This window comes from Lacerta agilis, chromosome 17 (genome assembly GCF_009819535.1).
Source record: "Lacerta agilis isolate rLacAgi1 chromosome 17, rLacAgi1.pri, whole genome shotgun sequence".
NCBI lineage: Eukaryota > Metazoa > Chordata > Lepidosauria > Squamata > Lacertidae > Lacerta > Lacerta agilis.
Genome location: NC_046328.1, coordinates 18465175 through 18484556, shown reverse-complemented (window position 1 = coordinate 18484556; position 19382 = coordinate 18465175). Strand labels below are relative to the sequence as shown.

General features: G+C 47.5%; 1 protein-coding gene across 1 annotated transcript; it reads right to left on the bottom strand.

Moving 5' to 3' along the window:
- Nucleotides 1-4104: 4104 nt before the first annotated feature.
- On the bottom strand, nucleotides 4105-13372 carry PRKAB1 (protein kinase AMP-activated non-catalytic subunit beta 1). Its single transcript, XM_033174727.1, has 8 exons — nucleotides 13294-13372; nucleotides 11657-11851; nucleotides 10185-10351; nucleotides 9234-9327; nucleotides 8483-8597; nucleotides 7138-7271; nucleotides 5677-5745; nucleotides 4105-5589 (listed from the first exon to the last, which is right to left on the bottom strand). Exons 2-8 carry the CDS (start codon nucleotides 11810-11812, stop codon nucleotides 5512-5514), a joined length of 813 nt encoding a protein of 270 aa, XP_033030618.1. The 5' UTR covers nucleotides 11813-11851; nucleotides 13294-13372; the 3' UTR covers nucleotides 4105-5511.
- Between the last annotated feature and the right edge of the window lie 6010 nt (nucleotides 13373-19382).

Here is a 19382-nt window from a genome sequence, read left to right as displayed (position 1 = left end):
ACTGTATATTCTGGTGTATAAGACTACTTTTTAATCCAGGAAAATCTTCTCAAAAGTCGGGGGGTCGTCTTATACGCCGGGTGGAGAATCAGCAGTCGAGTATATCTCAAACTCTATATTTTAACTGGAAAAGTTGGGAGTCGTCTTATATGCCGGAAAATACGGTAGCCAGAAGTTACTCTGTGAGTGCTTGGCTTCCGTGGTTGTAACTTGAAGTCACAGGGATGAGCTGAGTGTCCCAACCCTCTCCATTACTGCAGGATAAAAGCTGCCAGGCCCTTCTAGAACGCAGCAGCAGTAATTGCTAAACTTCCAGCTCTCCATCTTCAGTCCTGGAGTAAGCAATCCCGTCCCCATTAGGAAGCCAATCTGTCCATTTTTAAACATTGAGCAGGTCAGCGGTCCCGGCAGACACACACAAGCCAATGACTTCCCATAAGCACCGTCCTAAAACAACGAAGTGGGAATAGTTCCTTGCCCTCTTCCTAGCAACAACACCCCTGAACCTTCAAGTTTTGTTTTTTTAAAACAACAACAACAACAACTTATTGCCCATGTTAATTCAGACTGTACATCTCAAAACAAGTAACGCTTGGCAAGAGAATGCAAGTTCAGACTATAATGTAAATACTTCTATTTTTAAACGAAGCCAGTTTATACAGGGTCTGATGTATTCTTCTACAGGGATCGTGTGTGTCTATTACTAACTATCGGCTTTACAGGAACTGAAGTGTGTTTCCTGATGAGTTGTACACCTAACCTTTTCCCAGCCTGCTGTGGGTAGGTTACCAGTAAGCGATGCCCCCCCCCCAGCCCCAACCACCACCTTAACCACCATCTTTTGGTCTCCATATAGCTCATAGCGATGCTCTGCATTAACAAACAAACAAACACCAAACTGCTTTGACTTCTGTTGTGCCTAATCTTGAATGTATAAATGAACTGCAAGCTTGTTTACAAATGTTCCTTTATTTTTCTTTCAATGTGCACATAAATATACTTATTTAAGACTCACTGTTTCAGTCCTGTCGATAAGATTCATAATCAAACTGTGTTTTTTGGGGGGGAGGGGAGGACTGCTGGTGAACTAAACAAAGCAAGCATTCCCTTTCCTCTGCTCTCCTGCACTTAAAGCAAGTAAGTGGGCTGTCCATCATCTCTAGCTGTGCATAATTCTGCATTTTGCTCATGGTGTGGAGGGAGTATGCAGGGTTTGAAGGTCCGCCCCCAAGCATTGCACATCTTCAGTTACTCATCTGACTTCTGAGATCTCATCTGCAAAGCCCCCGCCCCACACACTTCCATATTTGAAGCTGTCAGGGCCAGAACTGGGGAAACTGAATTTTACATGACCGTACTGCATCATAGCAGTCATTCTCCCATTCCAAATTACCTACCACGGCCTTCCACAAATGGTTAGATTACATCTCCCACCACTGCTGACCACCGGCTAAACTGACTAGGGCACAGATGAGAGGGACACAGTTTGGGGAAGGCTGTTCTAACAGGAGGGGGGCTCTTATCTACCTCCACATGCCCCTGAAGCTGACAGGGAACTTTCTGGGAATACACTTGGTGCTGTTGCTCAACTCCTGGTGAACACAGCTGTACTTCCTACTAGTGGATGTGGTCTGCAACAATGAAATGTCAAGGGCAGCGAGTTGTGCTGTGTGTAGAGCTGGCTGGGGTTGGGAGTTGCCGTCCAGCAGACTTCTCCCCTTAACCTAAAACTGGCCACTCACTTCCCTTATCTCCTCCCCCCCCCCCTGGTTTTATATTTATAGTCATCAAAAATTGCAGGTGGGGAAGATTTCAGTCGTACTCTTGGGGAGGATTTCAAATGCAGCAAATCTAATGCCGTTTATTAGGGCCAAAATATCACTCAGATGTGCAATACAGTGGTACCTCGGGTTACAGGCGCTTCAGGTTAGACTCCGCTAACCCAGAAATAGTACCTCGGGTTAAGAACTTTGCTTCAGGATGAGAACAGAAATCATGTGGCGGCAGCAGGAGGCCCCATTAAGGTACCTCAGGTTAAGAACAGACTTCCAGAACGAATTAAGTTCTTAACCCGAGGTACCACTGTATTTGGTTTATTTTATTTATTAATTTAAAAATGAAAAAAAAATTGGGCAGAAAAGCAGTAAATCTATTGAGTTCAGAAGAGCTTGGGATTATGTAAGAAAAAGGGTGTGTGTGTGTGTCTATATGAGATAAATGTTACTAGGTATGGTATTCAGCCTCTGCAAGAGCTGTTTATGCATGGTTGCTTAACACCAAGCCAACAGAGAAGTTTTAATGTGAAAAGCTTGCTCATTATGACTTATTAATTTGTCCTAATTAAATGTCGCTTTATACCTTTGACGCAACGGTGGGGAACATGCGGCCTTGCAGATATTGGACTTCAGCTCTTATCAGCCCTTAATGGTTAACCTGATCCAGCGTGGTGGAATTTATGTTCTTAATTGACTTCAAAAGAGGATTAGACAAATTCGAGGAGGATTTACCATAGTTACATGAGCCATAACAGATATAGCCACCACTGTCAAGAGTTGGCATGCTTCTGAGTGCTAGTTACAGGGACTCACAAGTGGAGAGGGGTTGCTGTGTTGTCCTCAGGTCCCGCTTGTGGACTTTGCAGCCAGAGAACAGGATGTTGGACTTGATAGACCTCTGGCCTCATCCAGTAAGGCTTTTTTTGATGTTCTACATGTCCCAGTGGTTGCTCATAAGCCTAGCAGTTTTAGAGATGCCAGAGCATAAGAGCCACTCTGCTTGGACTGCATCTAGTCTCAGATCCAGTTTCCCGCTGTGACCAACTGAATGTCCTGTGAGAAACATAAAAGCCAGGACATAAAGGCAAAAGCATTCTGCCTCATCCTGGAGGCAGCTCTTGTGGCTAGTTGCTATCTATACCCTTCTCCATGAATTCTTCTAAACCCCTTTTAAAGTTTCTGCTGGGAGAAACAGTTAAATGTGCTGCGGAAAGAAGTCGTTTTGTGTCCTGAATCCCCACTCCTGCCCTCTTTTAGCTTCCTTGAATGACCCTTCAGCTTCCAGTGTTACGAATATAGGAAAAAAGCTCTCCATTTTATGTACCATACATAGTTTAAAACTATAATATCCATCTGCCTTCCTTTTCCCCCTTTTTTTCTAAACTGAAACTCTTCAAATGCCATAACCTTTCCCGCCACTTGATCATTTTGTGTGTCTTTCTGCTAGGGTATCCCAACTGGTCACCATTGTTTTTGTGCAACGGCATAATGATAGTGGTGGTCTTATTTTTTCCACTCTTTCTCTAGCAATACCTAGATGGAGTTTACATTCCACCCCCCCCCCAAAAAAAACCCTGCCCCACGCAGAGTCGACATTTTCACCAAGCTATCTGTTATAGCCTCCAGAACTCTCTTCTTGGTCAGGCACTACAAGCAGAGATGTGAGGTTAGGAATTTGTTTTGCCCCAATCTGCATGACTCTGGACATTGACTTCTTTGCCTGCCTGCTCCGAGAGTCTGGTCTTCTCGATTAGCTCATCTTCATCATAGTGAAGATAATTAGAGCAGAGGGTGGGGGACCTCAGACGGGAGCCGAATGCAGCCCTCCAGACCTGTCCAGTTTGCCCTTGAACGCTGATAATGTCTCTCCCTTGCTTGATGGAGATTAGAGATGGCTGTTTGAGTAGAAACTAGCCTACTGTACAAAGGTAGCTTTTACATTTGTTGCTCTACCCAATTTTTGCCTCTGGCCCCACCTACCACTGGCATGTGGCCCTCAGGCTGAAAAAACTTACCCGCCCTGGAACAAGAGGGATCACAGGTTGACCTCCAGCACTCTGTAAACCTGACCATATAACACCGCCACCGCTGCCCCCCGGACCTTTGTCTTGCCCTACCCAACAGGCTTGTTCCTCTCACATTGCAACAGGTCACAAGTGACAGTATGGGTTACAACCTTTGCCGTAATGTTGGGAAATTAACCTGTGTTCCTTTTAAGAAAGGTGCAGAGGAAATGCTCACTCTTCATTATGTAAATTGATTTTATTTTCTTAAAAAAAACTGATTTCTGAAGAGAACCAATAAAACAGCAAACAGAAGATTAATTTAAAAAAAAAGCAGACGTGAAATACTGTTCTCAACAGCGGTCTAGAGCAGGGATGGGAGCTTGGAGCCGCCCAGCTCCCATCTGTCCCAAACAGCTGGTCAGACGAGGTTAGAGATGAAGGCGGCTGCAGCCCAATGACACCTGAAGGAGCCACAGGTTAGCCAGCTCCTGTTCTAGAGTGCCTGTTCTAGCTATACATCAGTTTCAGCTACTCAAAGCAATAAAACTGCCTGGTGGCCTCAAAAGATTGGTAAGGAATCAGAAGGGGGGAAAAACCCACAGGGCTCGCTTGGCTAAGAAGGCACAAGCTGGTGCCACAACAGGCTAGGGAGTGTGTGCACCTTGGTGTGACAGACAACACATTAATTGGCCTTTTTTGTGGGGAGGGATAAGCAGACAGCTTATCTGTTACGGGAGGCATATCCCCTCGATGAGCCTCCTTCCACAAACAAGGGGAGGCTACAGCTGTTTGAGAGGAGAAGCATCCTGATTCCTTAGCGTAGAGACATGTGAAGGCCTGGGGTGCAAAGCCCACCTCCCCTGGCAACCCTGGAGCAGGGTAGCAATATTGCTTGGGAGTTCTAATCTTTGGAAAGAGAGGAGCCACATTTCTGAGCAAGCTGTCCCAAGAAGTTAGGGGGAGGGGAGGCTTGTAGGAACCAGAAGGGGTTGGTCCCGAAGTATCACAGCAGTGTCCGACCCTTCTAGCCTCTTCGTAACATCCTGCTGCCAATGGACAGTGAAACCACCAACCTAAAGCCATCAGTCCAGCTGCGGTAAACTGAAAGATGTGCCAAGCATTTTCTGCTGGAAAGTAACCAAAGTTGGCTGCCTTTGCCAGTGATCTGAAGCCTGGCAATTAGCGCCCAGGTTACAAAAGGTGACTAGCGGGGAGGGCAGGGACGGACGAGAACAAAAAATAAAGAGTTATTTATAAGGGTATGCCCAGATTGCTATAGAAGGAAAACACCTTCTCTTACACATATTGCTGTACGAAAAAAGCAAAGCCACTTTGGGGACTTTGGACGATTGAAGGTGTCCATTCATTCCAGGTGCCTAGTTCAAAAATTCATTTGTATTCACTCTGCATAACTAAATGCCCTTGGCAGCTTGTGCGTCTTCATAGATTCCCATTCCCCCCCTGCAATATTACAGGGCAACGAACCCCCTCAAAAACCCACGGCCTTGATTGGCAGCACAAGTGGGTACCTGCTTGTGGGGCTAAGGAACATTCAACAGCAGGAGGGAGAGAAAGAGAGCAAGGCGAATTTGAGCTCTTTTTAAACATATATAGGTGTATATATAAATATGTGTTAGGATTCGACAGCAAGTCCGCTACTGTTTCAAAGAGCATACGCTTCTCGTTTGTTCCCTCCGCTGCTCCTTCGGCCCGGGGACCCAGCTCTGCTTTCATATGGGCTTATACAGCAGCGTAGTGACATATTTCTTCTTGTAACGATGGGTAGCGCTGAGCACCATGACCCCGTCCTAGGAGAGATTTGTGAAGAGAGGGAGATCAGAAGACGGAGCCGTCTACACACAGGCAGACAGTAACGACTTAAGCTGCCACCTTACCTTGATGGATAGGGCATAGAGGTGATTCAGCATGACGTGATTCGGCTCCGGAAGCAGGGCAGGATCGCACTAAAGAGGGCGACAAAGGAGAATAGACAAAGGAGGACAGGGCTGGGGAACCCGTTTTCAGCTCAAGGGCCATGCTCCCTCTCGAGGAGCCTGCCAGGGGCCACAGGGCCGTTGCAGGTGGCGCCAAAATCAAGTGAGTGGAGCATCGCTACATTCCAGCAATACGCAAGGGGCAGGTTTCTGCACCACTGTTGTCTCCACCCAACCAAGTAAGAGGCACTGTCGCAGTTGACAGACACATTCCAGCCAGCCATAGGCTTCTGAGGAAAGGGCAGAGAGGGGACAGTGAAGGTGTGGTTTGGGGAGAGAGGTGCAGCTTAAGGAGAGGGTGCAGCCAAGGGAGACTCCCAAGGGCCGGGTAACACAGCCCCAGAGGGTTGCATTTGGCCCCCAAGCACTCTACCTGATTTAGGACTAGGGCTGGGCAATATCTGGTTTTCAGCATGTTGACATGTCAATATATCACAATATCTGAAATAAGGTTGGCGCCATGTAGAGGCAATGGCTGGCTTCACGGTCTTCCCCGCATCGTGATTTTTGCATCACACACACACACAATTTGCAATATATTGCCTGGTCAAAAATTATGAAACCGATATCCCAATATGGACTTCAAACCGCTTTTGGACAATATGTCGCCTAGCCCTATTTAGAACTTTGAAGGCAAAATCGGGAAAGCCACTAGGGGCCACCAGAGGACTCTTGTACACCTACCAAATAGTGTACATTTTTTTTGTAGCATGAAAGAGAAACTTTCCATTCCTGTGGAAGCTTCTGAAATGCAAACCCAAGCATGACCGGTTTATTAAGAAAACAGGATGCAAGGTGGGGTGGGGCATTATTATTATTATTATTATTACAGTGGTGCCCCGCTAGACGAAAATAATTCGTCCCGCGAAAATTTTCGTCTAGCGGGGTTTTCGTCTTGCGGAGCGGCAATGGGAGCCGCGCTCCGCAAAACGAAAAAAAAAAAAAAGACGAAATTTTTTCGTCTTGCGAGGCAGCCCCATAGACTTTTTCGTCTAGCGGGGCAGCCTCCCGCTAGACGAATGCTTTCGTCTAGCGAGTTTTTCGTCTAGCGAAGCATTCGTCTAGCGGGGTACCACTGTATTAACCATCACCCTTCATGTGTAAATCTGAGGGCAGTTCACAGCATAAAAATACAAGATAAAAACACATAATAAGAACAAAAGAGACCAATAACCCTCCTCCCAAGGTCAATTCAAACAATTCGGAGTTTCAGTGGTGCAGTCTCACTGCGCCACCCGTTTTCAAATGGAGAATCCCCACATAAAAACTGCCCAAAGGTGGTAAGGACACACCAGCTTACGCAGTGAGTTTGATTTGGGGGAAAGCGGGGGCTTGCTTCTACCTTCGCGTTTCTCTACTCACCGAAATCCCAGTGTCTTTGTTTAGGATAACCTGCAGGAGATGCGGAGGAAGAATAGGGGGGGACTTGAAGCGCTCTTCCGGCTTACAAATGTAGGGTTCCTGGTGGTAGGGTCCGGGGGGTGAACTCGACAGCTCTGCTCAGGGAGGGTGGAGGGGGGGGAGAGGGGAAGGTACATGTGGTGAACCTTGGTCTATTTGGGGAAAAGCACTTCTAAACAATTTCCCATTTCAGCCGTGGTCTTGAATCCCCAAAGGTTTACTTCATTGATTTCTACACTTTACCACTGAATGCCATTTAGCAAACTTTACTGCCTGTTTGCCCATTTGAAAGAGATCGGCACTCTCTGCAACGCCTTTTTCAACAAAAATTCTCTTTGCTGAATTTATTGCCCCATCCTTCACCACCAGGTCCCAGGGAGGGCTACGACAATTTAAAATGGTATTAAAAACAGTTTAAACATTTAGAATGTAACTGATCGACATCTGCATAGCTGGATCATTTCTTCAAGCTCATCCACGGGATGTTCTAAGACAGCAGGACAACATTCGGGCGAATAATATATTATGCCTTTAACTCTGGATGCTGCTGCTGTTCTTACCACCCTGGACAATTTGGTACCATCAGCAAACTTCGCTACCTCACTGCTCACACCTAACGCCAGGCCAAGTTTAAAAAGCACAGGCCCCAATACCAATTCTAGTGAGGAGGACACTATTTACATCTCTCCACTGTGAGAAATGTCCATTTATTCCTACCTGGTGCTTTCTGTTCTTTGATCCATAAGGGATCTTATCTCACGACTGCTAAGCTTACTATGGAGTCCTTGGTGAAGAACTGTTTGAGACTCTTAAGTGCACAATGTCTGCTCGATCATCACCTTCCGTGTGGTTACTGACACTCTCAATAATGTGCCGGGAGGAACAAAGTCCTCCAGGGTTAACTGCATTCAGACCATCCCCACTGCCAGGAAACAAATAGTGTTCAATGATGTCACTTCTGCAAAATGCACAGCTAGCCACTAAACCAGGGGTCAGCAAATTTTTTCAGCAGGAGCCCAGTCCACTGTCCCTCAGACCATGTGGTGGGCCAGACTATATTTTGGGGGGAAATATATGAATGAAATCCTATGCCCCGCAAATAACCCAGAGATGCATTTTAAATAAAAGCACACATTCTACTCATGTACAAACACGCTGATTCCCGGACCGTCCGCGGGCCGGATTTAGAAGTTGATTGGGCCGGATCCGGCCCCTGGGCCTTAGTTTGCCTACCCATGCACTAAACCCTGGAGCAAGGCAACACAGCATCCCCAGCCATGGAGAAGCATGACACCAAGATACCTACCAGATACATCCGAGCACTTTTGGGAGTCCACCATTAAAGCGTCAAATACTTCAAAGTCTGTTTTCTTCACCTGAATGACGTTGTTGACAGTCCCCATCTGGCTGGTTACTACGGGCTAGGAAGAAAACCAAGGAGTAGCTTGTAAATCGCTTTGCGGTGCCTCATGGGAAGAGATTGGAGGAGGTGGAGAAGGAAGAGAATATAGACCAGCAAAGCTCTACTTTGCATCCCCAGAATAGGCTCCACCCCATAGCTTTTGGGAACCTCTGGATTGTTGGACTCCAGCTCCCATCAGCCCCACTCAGAGTGGCCAGTGGTCAGGGATGATGTCAGCAACATCTGGAGGGCCACAGGCTCCCCATCCATGACCTAGGCCCTGCAGAACGAATCTCATGGGAAGTATGTAGGAGGATTTTTTTTTTAAAGGAGATTTTTTTCGGCTGAGTGTCTGACCAACGGCAGGTGCCCCACTGGTCCATTACAGAAAGAAGTCAGTTGTCAAAATTGGTTTGCGCAAGCATATGCATGACTATGCTGCAACGTCAAGTGATGGCCTGCGTGTGTAAATGGGCCACCACCTTTGATGTGAGCTATTGTGCCTAAAGCAACACACTTTCCAATGCACCCGGCATTTCGCATGTTCAGCTGCCAGCCACCAATCACAGAGAAATTTTAAAGAAGGCGAAGGCATGGGTGCATGAACCAGCCCTTCATGATGGCCAAGTAAGACGACTGAAAAAGGCAACATTACCTCTGCAGGATCATGTGTCCATTGACCATCCACATAAAACTTGTATTGGTGTTCTCCTTCCGGGAGATCGAGAATTGCTACAAAGTTATTGTGGCTATGAGTGAGAGAGGGAGAGGATACAATTAATCCTTTACCCTAGAAAGTGAGTCAGCTAAATAATAACGAAAAGGGTCTGAATCTGAAGAGTGGTCCAGTCAGAAGGACAATTTTTGCCTCTTCCCATTCTGCAGACAACCCACCCCAATATACTGGAATGAAGCACACAGTACCGTCCTGCCCACCAAAAGCAAAACCCCAACAGCTCTCTGTGAGTGCGACTGCAGGCCGCTCTTGCTTAGACACTGGGGATTTGCAGTGACGTTTTGTTGCAAGACTGGCTCCCCATGCCCATAAGGGTGAGCCGCCCTTGAAAATGAGCACTGGCTTCACCACCAGTATTTGATAACAGTATGGCACCAAACTCAGCCCCTTGGGAATGCCTGAAGTCGCTCTGGAGCTTCTCCAAAGATGGCAGATTGCAGAAATGCCAAGGAGGGATGTTTCAAAGGTATTCCTGAGAATGCCTTTCACTGGGTCCAGAAACAACATTTCAACCCGGCTAAGCAAACTGAAACAGTCTTCGTCAACCTGGCGCCCTCCAGAAGTTTTGGACTACGGCTCCCATCAGCCGCACCCAGCTCAGGTAAAGAGGGAGGGACTGTAAGCATTCCGCTGAGCTCCACGAAGAACAGAATAAAAATATACCAACAATGTCTTCTTCCCAATCATAACAACTAGAGTGGGGGCGGGGTACAGAGACAAAATGTTTTGTGAGCAAAAGTTCAACCCCACATTCTTCACTTTTCCTGCTCTTGTAGGAAAATTGCAGTAAGGACAGACGCTGTAGATATTGGGCCTCCTCACTACGACAGCAAACCAAGGTAGCCCAGACCAAGCCACAAAGATGCTCACCTCCGTGTCAGTGGAAGTTTGCTCCAGTTGTTAAAAGAGCCAGACAGAAAGACCTCTTTGCCTCCTCCGGTCCAGCGAAAAACGGTTGGCCGAGCTTGTGTAGGAGCCTTATCATTCACCTCGACGTCATGCTGCCAAGCCAGGAATTCTTCTTTCTCCTTGCCAAGCTGCGTGGGATAGGGAGGAAAGAGTGTGTGGTGTAATGGCCAAGTCTCGGTAAAAATTCATTTCCGCAATCTGTTTTAGGTTAAGTGGCTAAGGGGTGGGTCATTTAGGGTCCACTTGCAAAGCTGGATTTCTCCTTCCTTTCCTTTCTCCAGGCACTCCCAAAATCTTATCCATAGGATCCCACAACCTTCTGAAGCAGACTTTTGAGGGATGGGGGCAGGTTGAAGTGGGGAGGAGAGGATGGGCCTGCTGGATCAGGCTAACGGCCCATCTAGCATCCTGTTCTCACAGTGGCTAAACCAGAGCAAGCTCTACATCTGCAGTTTCCAGCAACAAAGTTCCCTTGCATGAACAGAAGTCTGTTGCACGAGTGGAACGGTGAAAAAAACCCAGCACATTTCCAGGAAATTTCAGCCAGGGACCAGCTTATAATTCATGAGGACTAAGTACTTGCTCCTTGCCACTTTTGTCATGGTCAGGATCCTACATACCATTATCTTTTTTTAAAATAATTTATTCAGTTTTTCAAATTAAAGTTTTACAATCACATATCCAACATACATCATAAAAACAAGATTCCAATGAATTTCCTGGACTTCCCTCCTCCCGTTTGTGGGTCCTATTAGTCATTTCCTTCTGCATCTTTTATAATAATCCAAATCTTTTACATCTCCTTTATATCCAAAATTCACCATTAAACTACAAGTGTTATTCCAATCCTACTAATGGTTTTAACTGTTTATAATGAAGTTTTAAGATAACTTATAAATTTTCCTTATTAAAATTTTGGTCTTCCTGATTTCTGATTCTTCCGGTCATTTTTGCTATTTCGATATAATCCATCAACTTAATCTGCCATTCTTCTCTGGTCGGGACTTTATCTTCTTTCCATCTCTGGGCCAATAACATCCATGCAGCCATGGTTGAATACATAAATAATCTTTTTTTGCTGCATTGGGCCTACATACCATTATGTGACCACCTCCTAGCAGAGGGTGAAGGAAGTGGAAACAGACATTCAAATGACTCAGCGTTTGCCTAGATCTGATTTGGAGGGGACCCACTGAAATTAACAGATTCAAGTTAGCTATGTCTATTATTTTCAGTGGGTCTGTTCTGAGTGGTACTAATGCTTGATGTAACCCAATGGCCACTTCCGCCTCTCTAAAAAGAGAAATAACAAACTGGCTGCTGGAGCTTCTGCAAGAGTAAACTGGCACCCATCTCACATCCTTCAAAATGGCAACATGACCCCTTTGCTTGGCTTTCCCAGCGAATGAGGGCGAACGCCTGAGGTCACATACCTTTATTTCCTCGGCGTGGAACATGTCAGCATCTTCAGGGCTGTCCATCAAGATCTTCGGACGGTCTCCATCCTTTGTTCCTCCGCTGTCTCTCCGAGGTGTCTTGTGGCTCCCCTGACGCTCCACACCAGCCCGCTCACTGCTCGTGTTCCCCATTGCTCTTCAGATCCCAAAGAGAAAGGCAGCCACAAATCTCTGCAACAAATCAGGTGTATGATTGGACCAAGATCACACAACAACATTAATGGGGGATATTAACCCAGGTCTCCCTCTTCCTGGCCCAATACCCCTACATGTATCTATATCTTTCAAATGAGGACTACACTTCACCTGGGTTCCAACAAAGTGCGCTCTATTAAATAAAGCTATTAAGTTTTAAACATGCACAAGACTAAAAAAAAACTAGAACCTGGGAAGCTGAACAGCTGGAAGATTCAGGACAGACAAAAAGGAAGTCCTTCACACAGCATCTAATTCATCTGTGAAATTATGGTAGCTGCCACAGGATGTAGCGACGGTCACGAACTTGGACAGCTTTAAAAGAGGATTCAACAAATTCATGGGGGATAAGGCTGCTAGAGCTACTGTCAGAGGCGGTAAACGCCTCTGCATGCTAGCTGCTGTGTATTGCAGGTGGGCAGAGTGCTATTGCACTCATGCCCTACTTGCAAGCTTCCCTTTGGGCCAGTGTGAAAATAGGATGCTGGAACCAGATGAGTCCCTTTCACCTGATCCAGCAAGGCTCTCTCACCTGCTGTGAGTTGTGTTCAAGCTGTGACTTGTCCTTCAGGACCCTCCCTCTCCAGTAACATTTGCAACCCCTAAGTACCACCAGTCAAGAGGACATCCAGCAGAAGGTGCATAGAGTCATAGAGCTGGAAGGGACCACGAGGGTCATCTAACCCAACCCCCTGCAACGCAGGAATCTTTTGCCCAATGTGGGGCTTGAACCCATGCCTTGGCATCTGGTTGGCTTCTCTGAGAACAGGATGCTGTCAGTTTGACCCAGTATGGCTCTTACGTTTTTATACCGCAAAAGGACTGGCATAGCTACACTGCTGCAAGTTGTGAGTGACTCAGCCTTTGACACACCCCCACCCACCAACCTCCCGCCCCTAATATTTGCAACTATTTAAATAGCCCCACTTATAAAAAGGATATCCAGCAGGAAAGGAAAGGAAAGACCCCTCTATGCCAAAGACTCCTGAGAGCCACTGTCGGTGGAACTATAAAACACTGGGCTAAAGGGCCGAATAACCAGATCAGGTTCGAGGCAGTTCCTAATATACCTAACATATAAATTCAAAGTCTAACAGGCAAGTGGCACCGGATGTGCGCGAAGAACCTTCCTTTCACCTCGAGCGCTGCGCAGGGAAATGGGCTTTTAAAAAGGCTCGCTTGGTGACCTTGGGCCAGTCGTCACCTCTTAGCCTGGACCTACCTCGCATTAAACAGCAACACTCGCGTGCTAAACAGCCCGTGGTGCTGCAGTGAAAGAATTGTCCTCTGCACATGCTCAGGAGCCCTGTGCTCTCCTGCCTGGGGGAGGAAGAAGGTTCCGGAGCAAAACGAGCCTATTTGTACCGTGGACCGAGGAGGGAATCGCCGCAGCGCCCGCCCGCTTCCCTTTCACTCACCTGCAAGCAGCTCCGCGACACTCTTCTCGGGGTCCCCGGGCAACAGCCGTTTCCGCCACTTCCGGTTTCTCTCCTGCAGCCTGAGAAACAACTTCCGGTCTCGGGGAGATCCTGGCGGCGCAGCTGAACTCTAATTCTTACTGCGCATGCGGGTGTGAGAAGCAGGCAGGAGGCGGGGCGGGAGCTTGCCGGAATTTAAAGGGGCCGCGTCGCCTTTTTGCCTTCTGCTTTTGCGGCGAGAGTTCTAAGAAGCGTCACGCGCCTGCAAGTCTCATCGTCTAGTTTGTTTCTACCCCCGCGCCGCCCAACAGACTCCTGGATGAGGAATCTAAATGGTTAGAGGGAAGGAAATTGCACTCCGTACATGCTCAGAGGCCCCCTCTGTATGCGCTCAGAGGCTGCGAGCCCATACATGTGCTTATTCAGAAGTAAAATAGCAAAAATAAAAATAAAACCTTGTGTGGCACCCTTAAGTAGAGGTGGGGAACCTGTGGCCCTTTGGGTATAATTAAATTACTTCCATCATCACCACCCATTGCTGATCCTTGGTCAGACGTTGATTGGTGAGGACAAGTGCTACAGCCTGACAAAACCTGGAAGCCCACAGGCACCCAACTCCTGCCTGCTCTGGTAGCAAAATTAGTTATTTGCTTCATAAAAAAGATTCCATGCTACTTGATTGTAACAAACCTCAAAGCAGTTTGCATGGAGAATAGAAAAATAAAATCAGTAAAAACAATCAAAACATTCAGAAAAGTATAACCAGCAATAAGCTTTTAAAAAAAACCCACACATCAGCATTTTACATATCAGAATACAGTACAGTGAAGGCACCTGCCTGATATCAACAGGCAGGGAGTTCCAAAGGGCAGGTGCTGCCACACTGAAAGGTTGAATTCTTCCAGATACCGAACCTATATTACGTGGCACCCGTGACAGTGACAGTTCCACCCATTGAAGCGGTCGAGAGAGCATACAGGTATATGGAGTAAGATGATCTTGGGAGTAAACTGGCCCCAAGCTGTGAATGGATTTGGATACTAATAGTAACACCTTGAACCTTAAACCATGACTTGCCTTAAATAAAATACAGTGGTACCTCTGGTTACTAATGTATTTGGAATGATGCTTCAAGACTCTTGTGGGGATGAGGAACATCTGTGGCCCCTCCAGGGGTTGCTGGACTTCACCCCTGCCCATTCGCCAGGCTTGCCAGGGCTTATGGGAACTGGAGTCCAACAACACCTGGAGATTGGGGGGGGGGGTACAGGCTCCCCATCCTTGTCTTTGGATTTTTGGTGCAACAGGCTGTTTAGCAATAGGCACCACCACGCCCAGTGGATCTGATTTAGTGGACTGCAATCCACAGAAGCATGTTCCATACTACAGCCTTCCACAACCTGGTGCCCTCCAGTTTGGACCTCAGTTCTCATTAGTCCAGTTTGGAGATAGGCATGTACTCAGCCCCTCATAATATCCGTTCTTCTGACCTGGTCTGCCCTCTTCCCCATTCCCTTAGCCTTAGCCCTCCTTCCCTCCAACTGACTGTCATGACCCATGACATCGCAGGGGGTTGGACTAGATCAGGGGTAGTCAACTTTTTTATACCTACCGCCCACTAATGCATCTTTCTTGATGGTAAAAATTCCTTACTGCCCACCAGTGTTCGATGGAAGAAGGATTCAGCTTGTGCCATAGAACCCCCTACCACCCACCTAGAATCCTGAAACTCCCACTAGTGGGCAGTAGGGACCAGGTTGACAACCCCTGGACTAGATTATCCTTGGGGTCCCATCCGGCTCCACAATTCTAGAACCCAGATACCATGCAACAAGATCAGAAGACGGCAAGTATCTGGTGCCGTTGTCCCTGGGGGAAGAGCTGCCAGGACTGCCTTCTGAATGACCCCAACAGGAAGATACGGGCTTACCATCCTCTGATTCCCAGCCCTGCAGGAAACAAAGATTGCTGGCGAGGGCCCATTTAACAGCCAGCTGGGAGGAGGCGGAGCTCCCTGAACTACTGGTCTTGGTCAAGGTATATAAGGCTTCAGTTGGCACTAGGCCAGGCATGGCCAAACTTGGCCCTCCATGTGTTTTGGGACTACAACTCCCATCATCCCTAGCTAACAGCACCAGTGGTCAGGGATGATGGGAACTGTAGTCCCAAAACATCTGGAAGGCCAAGTTTGGCCATGTCTGCACTAGACGCTTGCAGAGGCAGCAGTTATTAAGGCTCTGGGAGTTCCTGACAGGACAACTGCTGGACTTCCCTTGTGGACTTATAGAAGAGGCACTGGCCTGCTCTGCTCTTTTTAGTTATCAGGTTGTAGGCCAGCCTGTTTTGTTGGGGAAAGCAACTGTCTACTGTGTTATGTATTGAAGTTCTCACCCTAGGCCACTAGGGGTGTGTGTATATAGTTCATTCTGCTGCAGTTTTCACTCAGGTCCGCACATGCAAATGAGGGATTGAAAAGTGACGTTCAGGGATTGGGTAACTACAGAAAGTTGTTGCTGTTGCTTTGTAGCTGAGTTCTATATAAGCAGGCTGCTGAGCCCTTCTGCTCACTTCTGTTCCAGCCTGAGAATAAACAAGAGCTGCTTGGAAATCACTGTGTCATCTGCTGTGTCCACCCACTACTTAACATACTGGATCAATCCAAATAGATAACTAACCTAGTCGCTGAGACTGGTAGGATGTAAGATGGGGAGGCCAGCAGTAGGTGGCGCCACAGCCAATGACAGGCAGGGCCAACTAATTCCAATTTTTGCCTCCATCTTCCTCCTCTTACGACAACTAAGAAGGCAGGTGTGGGGCGGCTGAGGGCAGACTGAGGTTGGTGGGGCAGTGCCCCACTAGCCCTAATAGACAGCTTCTCCTGAGGTAGCCCTGGGGTGTCGCTTGAGAACTGTTACAGCACTTCCAAGATTAGATGGCCCAATACAAAAGCAGAGTATATGCATGTTGTACCAGGACTGCAAGCTGACACCTCGGATAAGCCCTGGAAGTCTCTGATGGCTGTTTAAATACAAGCTGTTCCTCCTCTCCGGTCTACTCAGTTTAACAACTTCCCAAGCGCTGGGATGATATTTCACCCTCTAAATGCCTTGGCGGTGCAGCTGAGCAGCAAAGGAGGACCCTTGTGGAGCAAGGAAGGAGCAGGGTGGCCTTTCTTAGCTGAGGGCTGAAGTTCTGCAAGTGCAATTGGCTCTCTGCCGCTTGAGATATAACTGAGGACTTCCGAAGTTGCTCACATTCAACAGATAGCCAAGGGATAGGTCAGTGGTAGGGCTGTGGCTAAATCTTTCCTCCAGCTTACCAAAGATTTCCTCCCTCTGCAAAAAGGGGCTTCCATTTTCCTTTTCTTGGAGCACCAAGCGTGAGTGATCTGTAGCTCTCCAGAGGTCGGTGGACTGCAACTCCCATAATCCCCAACCATCAGGGCTAGCCCAAGTCATTTTGGCACCTGAGGCGAACCACAAAATGGTTTCTTTCCCCCAACCCAGGGAAGAAGGGGTGAGTGAAGATCCCCACTGGGACCAAGGGGAAGAGGAATCAAATCAACTTTACCCGATGGTCAAACTGGAAATCAAAGGCTGTCACAGTGGGGGAAGTGGTGGGTACACAGCCCAGAAAGACCCAGAGGGCAGCCCTCCCCATTTCTTCCCCAGGGGTGGGAGGAAAGCAGCATCAGGTCCTATTCACCAAGAGATCATTGTAGGGGCAGCGCTGCTGAGGAGGCAGAAGATCTGGCCTCCAAGGATCAGCAGCAGCAAGTGATGCCATCCTTGGAGGCTAGATCTGCTGCCCCTGTGGATCCTGCCGCCTGAGACAGTCGCTTCACATTGCCACATGGGTGGGCCGGCCCCGTCAACCATTATCTCTGGAGGGTTACAGTTTACCTACCTTTGCTTTACACTAGGGATGGGAAACCTGTGCCCCTTCAGATGTTGCGGGACTCCTACTCCTGCCAAGGGGAAGAAGGCCTGCAGTGCAGTGGCAGAGTGGAAGGTCCATCGCTTGGTGGCAACGCAACCACCTTGCGTGCAGAAAACCCTTGGTTCAATCCCCAACCTCTCCAGGGTAGTGCTAGGAGAGAGCCCTTGCTTGAAACCCTGGAGAACTACTGCCAGTCAGTGTAGACAGTACTGAGCTAGATGGACCAATGGTCTGATTTGGTCATTTTGAATTTTGTTTTGTGGTTTCTCTTGTTTTTAATTCAGGTGTCATATAATTGCATTCACATTTCTGTCCTGGTTTGTTTATCTGAAGAAGTGTGCATGCACACGAAAGCTCATACCAGGAACAAACTCAGTTGGTCTCTAAGGTGCTACTAGAAAGAATTTTCGATTTTGTTTTGGTATCTGAAGAAGTGTGCATGCACACGAAAGCTCATACCAGGAACAAACTCAGTTGGTCTCTAAGGTGCTACTAGAAAGAATTTTCGATTTTGTTCTGGTTTGTTTAGTTTAGGGACCAGTTTCTAAAGGGGAATGCTGTGATTTACCAGGGCAATTCACCATTCGAAGGAATGTTCGTGTTTATAGAGAGCCAGCGTGGTGTAGTTGCTAGGGTGTTGGACTAGGACCTGGCATAGACATGGGTTCGAATCACCACTCAGCCATGTGAACTTCTGTGGGCAACCTCAGGCCATTCACTATCTCTTAGACCAGCCTACTTCACAGGCCTGTTGTGAGAATAGAGTGGAGAGGGGTGGAATCCCACAAGGTACACCACCTTGAGCTCTTTGGAGGAAAGATGGTTTGTAAACAAAATGAATGAAGGTTTTTAAGCAGAGGTTGGACCCAAAGGCTAACAAAGCCTTAGAAATAGTGCAGAACAAATTCCTCAGGAAAATGCTCTCGCTCCCCAACTGGACCCCAGCTGCTCTTCTTTGTGCTGAAGCTGACGTGACAACAATACAGGCTAGAATTGATTAGGTAAAGGTAAAGGGACCCCTGACCATTAGGTCCAGTTGCGGACGACTCTGGGGTTGCGGTGCTAATCTCGCTTTACTGGCCGAGGCAGCCGGTGTACAGCTTCCAGGTCATGTGGCCAGCATGACTAAGCCACTTCTGGCGAACCAGAGCAGCGCACGGAATCGCCGTTTACCTTCCCGCTGGAGCGGTACCTATTTATCTACTTGCACTTCGTGCTTTCAAACTGCTAGGTTGGCAGGAGCAGGGACCGAGCAACGGGAGCTCACCCCGTCGTGGGGGTTCGAACCGCTGACCTTCTGATTGGCAAGCCCTAGGCTCTGTGATTTAACCCACAGCACCACCCACGTCCTGTGCATAAATTATGTGAAAAGACTTCAATCACTTTCGGAGGAGAGATTCCCCGCTATGTCTTACACAGAACGGGAACAGACCAAATGCTGGAAGGCTGGCATCCAACACCTCTTGTCCCAATATTAATTACAAGATCTTCAGGTAACCATGAAGATGGATAAGAAGCACTTAAGAGACTGTCTTTTTAGGTCTGATGCAGAAAGGGATCTAACCATGACAGCTTCTACCAAGTGCTCACCATGGTTCCCACTTATCAAAACGGAGCATGCCCAAGCCAGATACCTGACAAAGCTCCCACTTGCCATACTAAGAATCACTTTTACAGAACTACGATTCCAATCGATGCCCTCGGCAGTGTTGGGTGGACAGTACGGCAAAGTACATTATGAAGAGAGAATCTGTCTGTGTGGACAACCCTGCGTCGAGGACCTGTGCCATTATTTATTGCAGTGCCCGTTATATATAGACCCAAAAGACAGATTTATAAAACCCGACGACTTTGTTACTTATAAGGTAGCACTCACTACACTGGCAAGCCAAAAAGATCAGGAGGAAGGAACTAGACAAAATAGCTGTCAACTGCAAAGGGGATTCGGATATTTAATTTGTCACATCTTACCTGAGAATCTTTGTGGTTTTATTGTATGTCTGTCTGTGCCTGATGATTTTGATGGTTATTGGGGTTTGTTTTTTGTTTTTGTTTTTTTGTTCTCCTTCTGAATGATGCCATGGCCTATGGCTAGTGCAATAAAAAGTTTAATTGAATACAAAGCCGAGGTTGGGTGGCCCTCGGTCATG

Excerpts from the sequence above, each read along its gene's own strand:
- PRKAB1 (XM_033174727.1), bottom strand. The coding sequence starts at position 11,812 with ATGGGGAACACGAGCAGTGAGCGGGCTGGTGTGGAGCGTCAGGGGAGC. Across the intron at positions 7,272-8,482 it reads AAAGTGCTCGGATGTATCTG|AGCTGTCGAGTTCACCCCCC; the intron begins GTAGGTATCTTG and ends CTCCCTGAGCAG. Across the intron at positions 5,746-7,137 it reads ACAAAGACACTGGGATTTCG|TGCGATCCTGCCCTGCTTCC; the intron begins GTGAGTAGAGAA and ends CGCCCTCTTTAG.